General features: G+C 43.2%; 1 protein-coding gene across 1 annotated transcript; it reads left to right on the top strand.

Moving 5' to 3' along the window:
- Positions 1-2,348: 2,348 nt before the first annotated feature.
- SLC6A4 (solute carrier family 6 (neurotransmitter transporter), member 4) lies at positions 2,349-14,885 on the top strand. The gene is made up of 13 exons (XM_010148291.1): positions 2,349-2,815; positions 3,517-3,651; positions 4,441-4,660; positions 5,099-5,237; positions 5,609-5,743; positions 7,589-7,692; positions 8,393-8,520; positions 9,160-9,272; positions 10,046-10,177; positions 11,299-11,398; positions 11,780-11,880; positions 13,767-13,934; positions 14,667-14,885. The coding sequence occupies exons 1-13, from the start codon at positions 2,353-2,355 to the stop codon at positions 14,739-14,741; spliced, it is 2,013 nt and encodes a 670-aa protein (XP_010146593.1). The 5' UTR covers positions 2,349-2,352; the 3' UTR covers positions 14,742-14,885.
- Positions 14,886-18,025: the final 3,140 nt, after the last annotated feature.

Raw genomic sequence — 18,025 nt, 5'->3', positions numbered from 1 at the left:
GAAGGAATAGTTCCAATTCCAGCTGAAGCCCCTGAAAGTTCACACATTGTTTGGCATATTTGAGGCTCAAACTATTGAAAATTCTACCAAAATATTTCAAATAACATGATATTTCTTTCCTGTGGTCTGCGGAAGACCAGAAAGAGCTTAGATCAGGGTAAGAAAACTGTCTTGATTTTCACAGATCTGGGAAATCAACAATACACTCAACGACATCTCCTCAGGGCAGAAAGTGCCAAGAAGTGCCTGTGTGCAGAAATAGAGCGTTTTACAAATACTAAGAGTTTTAAGTCTCAGGTATGGAAAATGCAGTCCCATGAGATAATGCAGTTAAATCAACATCCTTTACTGCTTTCCCATTTATGAGTAAGAGGTATAAAGTCCAGAAGGGCTCAGGTTACTTTTCCATATTCTTACCTTCTAATTAACATCCTTTGTACAAGGGGAGGATTGGCTGGGGCCCTTTCTAGGATTTTTATGGGGCCACCAGTGGTGGTAGGACTGCTTTCATCTACGTAAGCTCTTTTGGGACATTTGGAAGGTTTCGGACTCCAAAGACATTCAGGTTTTATAGTCTTGCAGGTAAACCAGAAACCTCTGTTCTTTGCCATAGTGTTTTTCACTGGAATTCTGAAGATGTTTCAGTCTGAGTGGATGATTAACTAATGGTAGCAAAGTACTGCTCTTGTAGGAACTCAGCGTTACTGATGCACTCCTTGCTCTATGGTGAAAAGAACATCACCTGGTTAAAGACAGAACGTAAACCTGAAGAACCAGAGATTTCGGAAAGTTATAAACAACACCTTCAAGCGGCTTTTATCTCGAGGACATCCTCCTGTTTGCTCTGCAGCTCAATAACTTCTCTTTCTGCTTGCACTGGTAAACGTTTAGGAAGAGGTTTAACAGTCTTTGCACAAGGCTGAAAGCTGGGGAAAACTTGAGGTTTAATAGCTCCGGCAATAAGGAAATTCTAGGAATGAGCAAATAATGTCCCTTCTCTGCTCTAGTTTTAGTTAAAAGTGGAAAAATGCTTATTCTTCTGCTAGGGTGTGACAATGGTATCTACGGTGCTAAAATGCTTTGAAAAGGAAAAAATTGATGTAATTATAGTAATGTAATCTGTGGTGACATCGTGTTGATTGTGTAAGCCTCTGCCGGCTATAAAGCAAGGTTAATGCCCCTGGGAAGTTACAGCACGGAGGATCAGCTCCAGTTCAAGATTTGGTTGAGTAAAGGCAGCTGGGCATTTACATTACCTGAAAAATCGAGCAGAAAACAAAACACGACCCACTGAATCACCATTCTTTTTCTGCTCTTTTTGTTCTGAAGGAAAAGGTAATTGTTTTATACTTTTTCTTTATTTCGGGATGCCCATTACCCTTCCCAGGGCGGGAACCACAGTAATACCAGACCCAAACACTATGAAAGGTGCCTTTATCTCCCCAGGGAGTTAAATAAAACTGGGGACAAGGTGTGTCCTTCAGACACACATGTTGGTTCTTACTGGTTCAAAACAACCAAATTGAAGACTCCTGACCTTTATTTGCCTCGTTATTAGTGTTGACTGAGCCTCAAAAGTTAGTTGATGCAAACTCACTGAGATTTAAACACCTTTCTAAACTTTCATTTAAGCCTTCTAGGTCTGCTGGTAAACAGCAGATGCTGTGGGATTTCTGAAGGTGGTTGTGAAATGTAGTTTGTATACCCATTGTTATCTTGTATTTGTTTAATTAATTCTTTTCCCTTCATACTGGGTGAATCTAGAAATTGCCAGTAGAAGTCACAGGATGAACTTAGGAAAGTGTAAGCCACACTAAACTCTGCCTTCGTTTTTTGCAAACTGGGAGTCCCACAGCCTCCCTGGGTGTGAAACCAGTGTGCAGAGGGAGGACGTGGTACCAGAAGACAGCAGGGCTGCGATTGCCTGTGAGTTGTCCAACAATGCACAAAGTCCAGAAAATCTGCCTGAGCTTACAAGCCAGGTACACCGACTGCTGCTGTAGAAGAGGATGATTGCTTCCTTCCTTCCTCCGTGCAAAGTTCTGACTGCATTATCTGCTAAATGCTCTGCACTGCATGCTGTGATGGTTAATTACTCCAAAAGTAACTTCATCGTAGGATCTCTCAGTTGTAACATCAAAGTTACCAGCCTCAGTAAGCCCTGTAATTGATTTGTGACTATTTTTCATTTCTTAGATGGTGTTTGTGCCGCCAATCGGATGGATTTAAATATGGAAGAGGAATTCTAACAGTGCTGGGAATACACTGGGAATAAAAGCGTGGGAAGAGAAGCCACAAGGGGACTCTGTGCTGCTGTCCGTCTGCACGTGGTCAGACCTCATCTTGGAAAAAATGGAAAAAAAGGCAACAAACAACGAGACTGAGCCACTGACTTCCAAGAAAGATGTCTCAGACTGTAACGAAGGGGAAGACTGTAAAGAGAACGGACTTCTGGTCAGGAACCCTAAATCTGCCCTGCGGCTGGTGGAGGATGGCAGTAAAGTCCATCCCAGCCAGGGAGACAAAGGGGAGGCAGCTCAGATCTCAAATGGTTATTCAGGGGTTCAGAGCTCTGTCCCCTGCAGTAGCATGGGAGAGGTGGAAGATGCCCAGTGCACTGCCCCCGCAGCCACAACCACCACCACAACCACCACTTCTACCACCTGCGGAGCAGAAGGCCAGCAGCAGCTGATGGAGCTAGAAGAGAGAGAGACCTGGAGTAAAAAGATTGACTTTCTCCTCTCCGTCATTGGATACGCAGTGGATCTGGGAAACGTGTGGAGATTTCCTTACATATGCTACCAAAACGGAGGAGGTCAGTGACTAGTTCTGTATGCTGTTCCTGAATGCTGTACTTCCTTGCTTATAAACGCCCAAGTTTAGTAGCTTATTTTAATGTCATATAACAAATGACCAAGGGGAACTTTGCCAGCAGACTGGCAAACCTAAATACTGGGATGGGATAACTAAACATGTAAGATGAAAGAAAAACTATTCGGCAGGATCTAAAATGTCAGTACAACCAGAAGCCGAGAGCCAGTTAGGTGCAGAACCACCTTCCAAGAGAAGAGACTCAATCCCTGTCCCACGGAGTATTTCAAATCAGATAAACCAACAGGTCATCAGGAATGCTGGGGCTTAGACTCCGACATTTCAGCCAAACTATAAATCTGATCAAGGAGATCTTGGAAAGGCCTTGTGTTGCCCTGAAGAAATTAATTATTTTACCCGTACCCCCTGTCGCAATCACATCCATTGCAGGCGGTGCAGTCTTGGTGAATCCTACGTATGCTCCTTACAGAAACGTGGGATGTTTGGCTGAGTGTTGCTGCTTATTCACACTGCTGAGCAGTTACACTTATGAGAAAGCCCGTGGTGGTTCAGGCTGGCACACTGGCTGGGGAGGGGATATGCATGTTCCCTGTGGGATAAAAGGAACTGTTGTTTACGGAGTGCTGGTAGTGTTGGAAGAGAAGTCCTCTGAAGAGTTATAATCTGCTGCTGTCTTTCTTGCAGGGGCGTTCCTCATTCCTTACACAATTATGGCCATCTTTGGAGGGATTCCTCTCTTCTATATGGAACTAGCACTAGGACAGTACCACAGGAGTGGGTGTATTTCAATTTGGAGAAAAATATGTCCTATATTCAAAGGTAAAGAAGGGAAATGGAAAATTACTAGGAACTTCCTGAGTAACTGGAAGATTTTCCTATGAAATTTCTGAAAAAGATCTGAAAATTTCAAAGAACAAAGTAAGGCTTGTTCTACGCAAGATTTTGGCTTTACAAGAAAAGATTTTGTAAAGCTTTATGCGTATCCGGAAGTGTGTGTGTGTGTGTACTCTGATATGCAGGTATGACGTGCAGCTCTCAAACTGGTCAGATAGAGGCCAGTCCACTCTCTCTGACACAAGCCTGAAAACACTCAAAAAATAAACAAAAACCCTCTAATTAATGAAGTAAGTGAATCCAAGGCAAAATTAAAACCAGGAAAGAATAAAGATCCGTTTCTATGCCAAAGATTCCCCATCTTCAGCCTGGTCTGCCCGCTGCTATCCTAGCAGTGTCTTTCGGAGCAGCAGGACCTGTCCTGTGTGCTTGTTCACTCTCGTTCCCAGTGCTGCAAGCCCCCGTCTTGTCTTTTCTTATTTACTGACAGGGCAAGACGCCAATTTCTAAATTCCAGGAATTTAGGAACAGATGAAAAAAAACCTATATAAGCATGTTCTGTCTTGATTAAAGATGCTTTTTTGGAATTGGAGCCTGAGTGTTTGTGAAGTCGTAAGAAATTCCAGTGCTGTAAACACTTGGCAGGGTACATGCACCCCTGCAGAGCTGCCTTGGACAGTTACTAATTGTAGCTGATGTGATAACCAATTCCTTCCTTTTTTTTCTGGCCTAAAACTTACACTCACTTCATGTCATTATTTCCTGCTTTACTAGGAATTGGCTTTGCCATCTGTATAATAGATCTTTACGTAGCCTCCTACTACAACACCATTATGGCTTGGGCCTTTTACTACCTCGTATCCTCCTTCACGGCGGAGCTGCCATGGACTAGCTGCACAAACGCTTGGAACACAGGCAACTGCACTAATTACTTCAGCAAGGACAACGTCAGCTGGTCCCCGCACTCCATCTCTCCCGCAGAAGAATTTTATACGTAAGTGCATGTAAGTGAGGACAGTAATATTAGACAGAACGGTGGAACTTTTAGTAAGCTTTTCTTTGGAGGGGGAGCAGGGCTGCTTATTAAGGGTAACTATTCAGATAGCTAAATACTTGCAGGTGTATGTAAGCTTAGGGTGTACGGGAGGGTACTCTGTATTTTAGGTCAGAGGTTCCCAACCCTTGCCAGCCGTCATCGCATCATTTACCATCACTGGTGTACCACCAATATCAAGCTTGTAACAACAACAACAATCCAAAATAACAGGACTTATGGCTACTTATCAAAGACTCAGGCCTACTTGTAGTGCTCAGACCACAGTATGGGGCTGTTCAAACCATATTTAACCACAGTATGGGGCTGTTCAAACCATACTTAACGTAAGTGTCTATTACAAAAATATCTATGCTGTGTTTTTCTTTCCTCTTTCAGCCGCCAAGTTCTACAGGTGCACAGGTCCAATGGGCTGGATGACCTGGGAGGCATTAGCTGGCAACTGACCCTCTGTTTATTGTTAATCTTCACCATTGTATACTTCAGCATCTGGAAAGGGGTCAAAACATCTGGCAAGGTGAATGCAAACTCAAGACAAATCATCTTGGTACAATGCAGTCTAGCAGCAGTTCCAAACGATGCAATTCCGTTGACAGAACTCTCTCAGACTGTCTTCATGACAGGGATGACAGGCTGACCTATTTGGGAAGCACTGACTGCAGTGACTGCTACTGTTACCCAAGTCATGTGTAACAACAGTTACACCAGTGTCCTCTGGACCAGAATAACCCTGCCAAAGTGGGGTATCTATGTGCAAACTGCCGTTACAGACCTGAAAGTTCACATGAAGATGTTTCGAACTCATGTGATGTGATGAGATGTGTGACTCATTATCACCTGGTGACTTTCTGCCCGTGGCAAACGCTATCTTACTGCTTTCCCTTACAGGTGGTATGGGTGACTGCCACGTTCCCTTACATCATACTCTTTATCCTGCTAGTGAGAGGTGCGACTTTGCCTGGCGCTTGGAGGGGCGTCCTCTACTACTTGAAACCTGACTGGCAGAAACTCCTGGCCACTGAGGTAAAACACATTATAAAAGGGTTGAGATTCACTTTTAGCCTGTCAGCCCGTCTATTCAATGTCTGTTTTCAGCACAGAGCAGGATTAAACAGATGTCTAAGCATGGACTTACGAGCCTGAGTTCATGCTCTTGTTTGAACAGTCATGCTATTATTTTCATTATTACAAAGATTTTTTTTAAGATTAAAGACCACCATCAGTTTAGCTTGAACTAACAGCAGGGTTCCCACACAGTGCTTGAATTAGGGATATGATTAGAAAGAAAACGAGTATCCAAACAATTGTTTGCCAGGAAAACAGTGAACAGGCTGACACTGAGCGGGAAGCTACGCTTGCTGCTACGCTGCGACAAAATCCTCTAGCTATGACAGTCACACCGAGCAAGCTGAATTTACTGAGTCCTAACATCGGTTTAGCTGCAGGATTTTTGGGTGTGAGGGGATCACTACACACTTGGGCAGGCTTTCCCGCAACCCAACGGTGTCCGCAGCTGCCTGTGCTTGAACACTGCAGGTTACTGGAGCCGAAGCTGCGGATCTCCGTCCTGTGACACGCTTTGGCAGCTAAGCCCAAGGAGAATCTCTGTAGCCACCAACTAAAACGTGACTGGGTAATGCTTGCCAGCGCATGTGGAGAAGGAATAAATCAGTTAGACTTGCGTACACCACCAAGCTCAGGAAAGAAAGGAGGAATGAGGACAAGACTGAGCTAACCAAGAAGCCCCAAGCATTCCAGTATCTGATGCAGCTTTGAACTCCATGGACGACAACTAGTCTGTCAGGCTCAAGGCTGCACTTCCTTCACTGCCTAGGAAAGTGTCTAGTGAGGACGGTGATGGAAAAACCCCAAAGCAATAAATCCTACAAATACAAAGATTAAAAATTCTAATGTTTGCAAGTCTGCTGCTGCCCAGCTGATAGGGAGAGTTTTGAATGAAAAGGAAATGAAAAGACACCAGTCTCTGATAAAGCAGCATCTCCAATAAGGGGCCACATCTTCTGAAAAAGCAATAAAGGGCAGTGACATTGTATTGGATGTATCTGAAGTGAGGACAGCAGATTGCAATCTGTGTGCTGGACGGTGACAGCTCTGGCTGTGGGTGATAGGGGATGGCCTCACACGATGGTGAGAATATTAGAAATGAGTTGTAATGAACTCCATGTTTCAATCAAAAGAAGATAAATGAATGACTTTCACCTGCAGAAAGAGAACTGATATTGTACTTTAGAACAGTACTGCTTAGGGCTGTGGCCACTTTTCAAGTACAACAGGCTTTTCATAACAAGATCATCACACTTGCATCTGTCATGGCTACAACAAAGCTGAATTGAGTCCCAAGGACCAGAACAGCACCCACCCTGTCATGTATTTCCATTAAGTCTAGGAAAAATCTGAGCAGTGATCACCTGCTACTTAGCCTGGAAGACGCACAGCCAAATGATTCCAACATAGTTTGGTGGAAGATGGGCCAAGCCCACTGCAGAATCATGGATAGAACGCTCTCTATACATACAAGTTCTGTTAGACTGCTTACTGGCGAATCACTGTGGAATAATCTAAGGTGCTGCCAGAAGTGAAACTGCCAGGGAGTACTGGCAATAGTGTAAAGAGAAACAAGAAGCACAGCATAGGCACTAAAATTACAGTGGATATTTACAGCTCTCACAGATCTACAATAAATATTCATATTTCAAGGTGCTCTCTTAACAAAATGTTTGTTAGACCAGGACTAGAATATAAGCAGACTAGTGAAACATGGTTTGTAGGGCTATGTGATATTCTGAGTATGTCAAACTCAGTTGATCTGTTTCATGTAAATTTTTCTTGATCTTCAATATTTTTCAGGTTTGGGTGGATGCAGCAGCTCAGATTTTTTTCTCCCTTGGTCCAGGTTTCGGGGTCCTACTGGCTTATGCCAGCTACAACAAATTCCATAACAACTGCTACCAGTGAGTTCTACCTTATTCTATACCTAAAATTGAGTTAAAATTAAGTAACTGTGGGTATTTACAAAAAGAGAAACGCAGTGCTGGTGAAAGGCCTGTGTACGTACAAATTGTCAGACCTGTGTGCATAAAGATCAGACAGAAGTCCTTACTGAAAGAACCTGCAGTCTAAAACACTTCTTCGCTGTTGTGCCTGCCCTAATGAGAGACAATCGCTACCAATTACAGCGAGAAGTCTAAGGTGTAGAAACGTGCCACAGCAAAATGGACTAAGCCCCTGCCAAACGATCGCATTCTAATGATTTAAAGGCAGCAGTCAGTTAGGAAATTATTTGAGTCTTGAGCTGAAAGGCGATTTATAGTTATTTTCTTGTTATCTTAAAAAAATTCTATTTATAACTTGTAAAATAAAATTCTCAGTTCTTTAATATTCCTATAGTAATTCCTATTTCTTTTTAAACACCAGTGTACATACAGCATTCAATCTAGTGTCAGGCTAATGTTACAGCGTCTGTCTGAAGTTGAAGAAGTAGCCATAGGATTTTCTTTTTTTTTTCTTTCAAATCGGCTGCTTTTTTCTTCGATTGCATTACTCTAGTTTGTGTTGAAGTCTATCCAGATGAGTAACTTACTCCCTCTGGTAGTAAACTATCCTTTCTAGCAGATGCCGACTCCCTGATATGAGTTAGGTCTTGTGTTGCAGAGATGCTCTGGTTACCAGTACCGTGAACTGTGTGACTAGTTTTGTGTCTGGCTTCGTCATCTTCACTGTGCTGGGATACATGGCTGAGATGAGGAACGAAGATGTATCAGAGGTTGCCAAAGACACTGGTAGGCTCAATTCTCATACATATCTCAGCTTCTAAGATTCATAGAATCACAGAATGGTTTGGGTGGGAAGGGACCTTAAAGATCATCCAGTCCCACCCACTGCCGTGGGCAGGGACACCTTCCACTAGACCAGGTTGCTCCAAGCCTCATCCAGCCTGGCCTTGGACACTTCCAGGGATGGGGCATCCACAGCTTCTCTGGGCAACCTGTCCCAGTGCCTCCCCACCCTCTGCGGGAAGAACTTCTTCCTTGTATCTAATCTAAACCTCCCCGCTTACAATTTAAACCCGTTACCCCTTGTCCTGTCACTACAGGCCCTTGTAATGTATGAATGTATTTACAGATTATCTTTCAGGCTGAGAACAGCACAAATTATGCAAAATATTTAGTCTATAATTCAGGATATTGACTTACTTTATGATAAGGGCACTGTTAAAAATATATAGCAGAGCTAAAAAGGTATTCCATCACGACAGTCATAGTGCATGCAGCTTCACAGATGTGGCAGTAACTGCACACTGCAAAACAGCCTGGGGGGAGAAGTTTCCCTGGGAAGAGAACACGGTACATGAAACAGCCTGTCTTCCTCGCAGCAGTACTGTGCTAACCATTACCCCCAACTCTCCGTTCTAACATCAGGACCCAGCCTTCTCTTCATTACGTACGCCGAGGCCATCGCAAACATGCCTGCTTCCACTTTCTTTGCCATCATCTTTTTCCTGATGTTGCTCACGCTGGGATTAGACAGCACGGTGAGTAGACAATGTGCGGCCCTTTCAGATATTTGGTGTATGGCCTTAACCCCCCGCAAGCAGCAGAACAAACAGAATTACAAACGTTGCACCATCACTAAGGGGTTTAAAGCAGGACTGTCATCTCCGAGTGCCTCCTGTAAGACAGCAACTATAACTCCAACACTGACCCAAACAGGCCTAACTAAATGATTTGTCAGTGTCCTGCTGTGATGATTAGTACCAGGAAACAGAACCAGCGCACTTGGTACACACACCCCAGGTTGAATGCGGCCTTCTGGGCTCCTCCTCTCTTCTCCGTGTACGCTCACACAGCTATTATTAAATTCTGGATTTTTTCACACTGGTTGGATGTAAAAGTTGGGAACTGGAGGTGGCCTTCTCAACAGCACCATGAAAAGGAGATGTTCTAAAGGAGATGTGTGAGCCTGTTTTTACAGACTGAGAATCAGCTCCTTCCAGGAAGGTTATATTTGGCTGATTTCACAATCCCGGTTCTACTGAGCCAACTGCCACTTATCGGCATCCTATTACGTGTAATACAGAACTTCCTCTGGATGACAGCCACTTCCTACAGAGATGTGAAGACTAAATCCCCACCTTACAACGTTCCAAAGTTCTGAAGAAAGGCTGTCTAAACAACAGCCACGCCAACTCTACAGGCAAAATAAAGCAGCAGTGTTCAGTGCTTCAAAGCTCCTTCAAGCACTGAAACATACTTTAAAGAGGTAAAAGTGCCCTCCGTTTTCCACTGACTTTTCCATGCTTTTCAGTTTGCAGGACTAGAGGGAGTGATTACTGGAGTACTGGATGAATTCCCGCATGTGTGGAGCAAACGGAGAGAATTGTTTGTCCTTGGTCTGACCATCGTTTGCTTTTTGGGGTCATTAGCAACCCTGACATTTGTAAGTATTTTACCCATTCCTCAGCTTTCCTTACAGGCAGTTTCCTGCAAATGACATAGTGGAGAGGGCAGTGGTTTTTTGAAGAGTTTCAAGAAGTCGTATTAACTCCCCAGCCAGTTTTCTTTATACATTAGAGATCTACATTGGGGATTAACATGAACAGCATCTCTCACTAGGAAATGTGCTGCAGAACAATCCTACTCCAATTCAGCAAAACTCTAAGGCGCTACACATCGTAACTGACTCAGCCATTGCTGCTGAATCGGGAAGCAACCTTCCACGTTTCATACATGGTTTACTTGTTCTCAAAAGCTCCACATTTAAAGATAATATGAGTTATTATTCTATTTTTTCTAAATGTTTGAGATTTTGAATTAAAAAAAGAATGGTCAAAAAATTATCTGCTAGAAAACGCCGTAACTGACTGTTGCTGTTCTCCAAATATTTCTAGCAATGAATTTCCTGGATATTCCTCATCAAATCAGGCCAGAAATATGATCAGTCACATCAAACAGTCCCTGTGGGGCTTGTGGGATTTCATTTCTACAAGCCGCAACATTCTGAGTAATTAGTGTAATGATCATAAGGGACAAGGAAAAAATACTTGGCTTTCCTGTCACGTTTCACTCACTCGTTTATGTGCAACTTCCTTCTCATTTAAAGCATTTGCTGTAAAAGGAGACTCAGTTCCTCCCTGACACACAGTGCTCTCCTCCTTCACCTGAGTCTAGATCCCAAATGGAAACAAGTGCAACACCCCATTTGTTTCCTCTCAGCAACTGTGACTCAGGTTGGAGAAAACAGATGCCACCACAGAAGGCACGCAAAAAGCCATCCCATCGAACCCCAGCAAAGCCCCTTTGTTCGTTAAAATCCAGGTACAACTGCCAGCAGATGCCGTTCTAGTTCTGCATGGCAGCCCCCTGGTGAAGTATCTTCAGAGAGCCAGCAGATCAGCGGCATGCTGGAGGATTTCACTAGCAGAACGGCCACAGAGCGACGGAAGGGCCGGAATGACCCCTCTGTGAATGCTCCGGTCCCGACAAAGGCAGTAATAAATGGAGTTACAGGACTTCCGTCCCTGGATCTTTGGTTCACCGGTTCTCTGATCTCCTTTCTAGGGGGGCGCATATGTGGTAAAGCTGTTTGAAGAATACGCCACTGGTCCAGCTGTCCTAACGGTCGTGTTTCTGGAAGCGGTTGCTGTGGCCTGGTTCTACGGTAGGTCTGCTGCCACGGTGACAAACGGCGCTAAACCCGAACTCCTGCGCTTCTGCAGCGTAGCATCCCCTGTTGCTGCAGACAGCATCGCTGGTGTCTCTGCAGACAGTTTACGAAACCTTTTTACAAGCTCACTAATTACCAATTCTGTGAGAATTATTGTTAATTGTTCTCTGACAGAAGTACAGTAACTTCTAAAATTAACAAGAGCTGTAGTTCAGGATCATTAAGGATTTAATACAATTAAGAGTTGTATGAACAAAACAGTCTTTTGTGACGGATGTTGCATTTTTTTGCTGTGCATACAAAATGCTGAGCATCTGCTTATGGAAAACGTCTCTCTGCCGTCACCACTCTGCTCCCTCCCGCTTGTCTCCACAGGCATCACCCAGTTTTGCAACGACGTGAAGGAAATGCTCGGCTTCACCCCCGGCTGGTACTGGCGTGTTTGCTGGGTAGCAATCAGTCCCATCTTCCTTCTGGTGAGTTTTCAGTAGAGCTTCTTCTTTCCAGCACAAGGAAATTACCACCCAACAGGTAATTACAGAATTTCCTCGTGAAGTTCTTTAGTAACCATTCCTGTTGGACCAAAAAGGCTCAGTTACAAAATCCAGCACAGAACTGCGAGGTCTGGTTACTAAGACACTATTTCAAGGATTTCTGCAGATGAGCTAGATACATGACGCTGGGTTCTGAGCAGCTCTGCTCCTTCCCACTGCTGAACTGAGTTACTTTGTTTGGTCACTTTACCTTTACCTCAGGAAAACGAAGTGGTAAAGGTGGTGATAAAATGTAACAGCTGGGGAGGAAACCCAAGATGAGTCAATAGACTGTCCCAGCAACCGCTGACAGACAACTTTAGAATACTCCACTTAAAATTTACAGCAGATAATTGCAACCTTTATAAATCTGTAATTCAGAACTGGAAATACTGTCCCAGTGTTTGACTTGGCAATATCAGTGATCATATTTTAACCTAAAGTGTTCATTTCCTGATCTAAAATGAGTTCACGCTATCTTTTATTGCCTTGGTGGGAGCGGAGCAGGTCGAGATGGAGTTTATGAGGCACATGATGTAGATTTAAGGCCTACAGAGTGAATTCAAAACACTTCTAATGATCGATGCATAATTAACAGATTTGCATTTTATTAGCCCAGAAGAAGAAGGGAAAACAGGCTACAGATAAAAGTGTGACACCACAAATAATTTTTATACTACCGTCCTCTGTGATCCTAAACCAGTAAAATAAACAGGAATAGAGCTCTGGTGGTGTGGTTACTAGGCAGAGCTATTTGTATTCTCTAAACTCAGCTGAGGAAAGCCCAGAAGGTAGTATGTTATTTCCGCAGGGAATCTTCTGATGATACTCTGGAAAAAACAGAGTCAGAGATCCTTCCAAGGACAGTCACAAATATTACTTCTGCAGCATTCAACTGGAAGTATTTGTTGTTTCACAAGAAAAGTTTCAGTTGTGAAGGATACGCACAGGAAAATGATCTAACAGCATTAACTGAGCTGACACCAGAACACTATATCCAAACTAGTGTTCACATTTGTTAAAGCTACTCAAGAATTGAAATGCTATGGAAAAATATGACAGAAAAACCCACTTTTAGAATGTAAGTAACAGCGAAGAAACCAGAATCTGTGTAGCTTATCAGAGAGGAAACTGAAAGCTGATGTGATTGCTACAGGTAAGTACTTCAACAGCATTTGAGAGAGTATTGAACAGATCTACAACCCAATAAAGAAGAGCATAAAACATCACCAGAGTGGCTGCGAGTTAAACTCAGACAAAGCAGAATTGACACTGATCACGGTTAAATATGGGTCAAGAAGCCAAGGGGAACTGTACACTTCTCATATCTGGTGTCTTAAGATGATGCCTTTCTGGAAGGGATACTTCAGCTGGAATCAAGTTATAGGGCTTGATCCAAGGGTAACTGGGTGAAATTCTGCACATGGGTAGCAATCAATCTGATTTTGTCCATCTAGCATATCCTTTAAATGTCCAAGTGTGATCCTGAATTTTCTCTCTAATGCTTCTTAAGCAAGGAACACCACCGTGTGTATTTATGGAATAAGCAATCCATATGAGAATTTATCCCTACTTTCTTTCAGTTAGATACTGGTTGGGCTGTATGCCCTGAAGCTCCTGAGCTGTTTTAAACCTCCTGAGGGAAAGTCTGATACCCAGAAGTGGTTTAGGATTTAGTTTTTAAATCCAGGCGAATGCTGACATGTTCAAACCCTCCCGAGTCCTGCTCTTCCTTTTTAGTTCGATGCTATGCCAGGACACAGAGTTCCCTCAAGGAAGTGCGTGCCATCACAATCCATGTATTCATACTTTCCTCTCTTCTGTTTCAGTTCGTCACTTGCAGCTTTCTGTCCAACCCTCCCGAGCTTCGGCTTTTTGATTATAATTATCCCTACTGGACCACAGTGGTGGGTTATTGCATAGGAACCTCTTCTGTCATCTTCATTCCAATCTACATGGTTTATCGGCTGATCATCACTCCAGGAACGCTTAAGGAGGTACCCACTATGCTCTGTTGCTTCCATTTGACTGTTAGGAAGGAGCTGATCCCTCGCAATATTACGTGTGGATTTTTTTCTAGGGTCTGATGCCCTGGGACCTGAGGATTATGGTTGTCCTGTTCCCAGCCAGCTGATAGCTAGTTGTCTTCGGCCCATTCTGAGTGACTCACAAATCTCCCCAGGTCTTACTGAGGCATCTGACGTATTCATATAAAATATTAAATCAAGTATTTTTTTAAACTCTGATGAACTAGAGCTTTTCCTAGAAAACACACAAAGGCACAGCATCACGTGAACGAGGCAGGGGGAGATTGGTTCCCGTGGGTATATCTGTAAGAACAAGTTTCTTTGTCTCTCCCACACTTAGTAAGATTTCTCTGCCATAAATCTGCAGCAACCTGTGATGACACACTGGGGATTTCTTCTAAGTTCATGTAAACACCAGTTCAGAAAGAGTACGTTCAGTTGGCTCAGGGTATCCCAGTGAACTGCAAAGTCCTAAAGCATTAACACATCGCTCAAACTTTTGATTCAGATTACGTTACAAATTATTAAACAAATAACAGCGTGCACTTCTGTAGCACCTGACATCGTCAGAGCGCTGAGACGTCCTTGTATGGCTCGAGAGGCGTAACTCAAACCAGTCATATTACAGATCTCTTTCCAAATGGCTGTCATGCTGTTATCTCTAAAATGAACCCATTTCTCATACTGATTTCTCTCCCGCAGCGCATCCTGAAAAGCATTACTCCAGAAACAGCTACAGAAATTCCTTTCGGAGACATCCGCATGAACGCAGTATAAGCTAACCTGTTTGCCGGGGGCAGAGTGGGGAGCACGGAATGTAACCTCCCCCATCCTCTCCCCCGCAAAGAATTACATTTCCAGCTGAGACAACAACTGGAGGGGTTTTCTGTGGAGGTTATGTCACTGACAATGGGCATCTGGAAACGATGCCTCCAGCACACTGATCCAAGCAATTCACTGAAAACTGCTGTGCACTTTCAACCAGACTGACCTGAGAACTAGCCCGTTCTGGAAACACGAGGATGTCTGTGCACATGAGAACACCGCTACTCCACGCGCAGGCACTGGGGCTGTTTGAAAGTGCGCGTGACTGCACAAGCCACTGTAGGACGAGTATCAGCGGGTAGGAGTAGATGTAGAATCCCAAGTCTGTGGCAGTACCCCTGTATCTTCCTCAATGTGATCGTGCGTACCGGGCAATGTCGTATTCGCTTCTAAGGTTCTGATTGCTTAAACTACATCGAAAACCACAAAAATATTTCTGATAGCCATACATCACTCAAGTAACACAGAGTTTTATAACCTAGGAAAACAGTATATTCCCTACGTTTGTAGTGGAGTAGGCAGAGGAACCAGTCCTGAGCAGCACTATACACAGCTCTGCATACATTAGCACACGCATTTAGTAGCATTAACGTCCTTTTAATCTCCTGCATTTTGTAGATGTTTCTATTAATTGTTTCTGACATAACAAATACAACAAAAGCATTTTCTGTAACGTTGTAGGTTTCACTTTCCTTCAGACCCCATCAAGCCACAAAAACTTGTCATGGGTTACTTGGCAAGTCCCCAGTTCCTCTCACTTACTAGACTGTTTCCGTAACCAAGCTAGATATCCGTAAAACCATTCTCCTGCCAGACCGTGCATTTACATCCAAAGAAACTACGGACCAACAATGAATTTTGCTTGAGTCCTGATGCCAAAAAGTGGAATCCCAAAGATCTGCTCCCCTGCTTGGCTTCGTTTTTAAATTTAATTTCACATTTAACATTTGCTGGAGCCCGTGACTTTCTCTACTCTTTCCTAATACAGAAGTTTAGAGTAATCCTTTTGGCTGGCTGAGAAGAGTATGTTTAACAAATGACACAAACCTGCGCTGAAGACTTAGCAGCTCATATTCTAACGTGAACGCATTTGGTTTTCATCCTGAAGAAGAAAAGGAAGGGGTGGGGTTTTTTAAGAAGCTTATTCTCATCAGAGCCATTTATATTAAAGTTCGAGGCACTGATATGCAAATTAACTTCCATGCACCTACAAACCGCTGTGTCATATGCACACACGTGCTCTCCAAGTGTAACTGCCCTTCAGACTGAGGGCAAGTGCCCAGGCAGCTGGAGGACAATAGTTCTGCTGCACTTAACGTGGGTGTTGAGATAAACCTAAGTAGGCTCCATCTATGTAAACACCTGCGTTGTATTTTCACACCACCACGTAGATTATAATAAAGTAAAATATAGGATAAAAGTCCCTTTTATATCTCATAGTCTGCTTAGGTATCGTCCTGCTCAAATGAACAAGGTTCTACACACATTCACAGCAGGAGGCACTAAGAAACCTACCAAAGAGTGTGCCTCGGTACGAAGAACATACCGTGTTAGGGGAAAGCAGTGATGGGGTCTTTGCATTCTGAAAACATTCCCATCGCTTCCCCCAAGGTTTCTCTCCCTTAAGTGGGCAGACCCCTCCTGGAGGGAGGCCTCTTAGGCTTCAGCTATTGACTTGAGTTCACTTATAAGTCTCAGGCCCAACTTCCCATAAGGAAATAACTTAAAGGGACAAGGACTGTTCTTTCGGAACTACCAACAAAAAACTTCTAAACTATTTTAAAAAAGGGAGTATGTTCTTTCATTGGCACCAAAAACCCCTAATAAATCTGTCTTACTGGACACTTACTCCTAAGAAATAGTTTTGTAGCTTAGCCCTTAAGTATGTTTGAAAATTACTTCAAAAACCGGCTTCATTGCGAGGAAAACAGCAACAGTCTGGAAATTCTTTTAATACTGGAAACCAATTAGATATTATGTTACCAATCAGAAATTGACTGAATTTTTTAAAAACCAAAACTTTCTGTTATGCATTCATTAATTGAAAACACACATATGCAATGTCAGTGGAAGGTGAATGAGGTGCTCGTACGTAGCCAACATCAAGTGTGGGAAATAAAGAAAACGCCACCCAGCTTCCCCATTCCCCAGACATTTTCAAGTGACACTAGGTATTTTTCCTCCTAAATGGATAAATATTTCAATAGATAAATCTTACAAATGGAATTTCTTACCCCACTTGATACTGTTTCATGCTAGGCTCATTAAAAAACCAACCAAAACCCACCCCTCGGACACCCTCCCTGTAAGAATTCCAATTTTCGATCGTTTATGCATACCCACTTGCAAAAGCCTCTCCAAACAGACATTCTGCTGCCTGTTATTGGGAAGGGTGAAGGTGGGGACAGTGACAGTTGAGTTAAATAGGAGCATTATCTTCATCAAAGCCAAAGTTTCTCATTCAGCCTTTGCAAACAAACTGAAACTAGGAGCATTTCTAACAGAATAATCTGCAGAGTAAGTGCAGGAATCACTCTTTAGTGTGCAGTACTACCGATGTTCATCTTCTGGCGCAGCATGTGAAAGGGCAAAGGATGCAACTTCAATCTGTATTTTTTGAGACACTAATATATGACAGACATTGTCCTGCTGGGTTTTTATCACAGAACACTGAGCAACTCCCCAAGAAATAGCACTGTTTTCTAGTGGATTAAAACCCAGCAAAGAAGTCCCGATACTGATACCAGCCCTGCAACAGTCACAGTGTAAAACAGGGTGAGGTCTCTCAGACACAACTTCTCAGTTGAAAAATGAGACTAATGCACTCTGAGTACAGATGTCCTGAGAGAGGGTGAAAGTTTGCTTTTACATCTTCAAATGATTTTACAATGTAGACATGCAAAGTCACAGGGAAAATATATTTTAGAAATAAGACAGTCCAGAAGATCATTCATGATGTCAGACCTTTGCTCTCTTTTTGCTAGGATAATCCAGTCTGGGGTCTCTATGGGAACAGGGGGCAAGGAAGCCCTCCAGAAGTGGATTAAAAAGGCTTTTCTTGGCCTGAATCACCCAAAGATAAAATACATCCATGTTTTCATTCCCCAAAAGCTGAATTAGTAAGGCAGTTTAGTTCCTTTTTTTGTTATATGGCATACTGGTTTGAAGTTTTCTAAATCTTCGTACAAGTTCATTTTTTAGTATCTCTACTTAGCCGAGTGACTGAAATATTGAAA

This window comes from Eurypyga helias, unplaced genomic scaffold (genome assembly GCF_000690775.1).
Source record: "Eurypyga helias isolate BGI_N326 unplaced genomic scaffold, ASM69077v1 scaffold30893, whole genome shotgun sequence".
NCBI classification, from domain to species: Eukaryota; Metazoa; Chordata; class Aves; order Eurypygiformes; family Eurypygidae; genus Eurypyga; species Eurypyga helias.
This window is presented reverse-complemented; position numbering and strand designations above follow the sequence as displayed.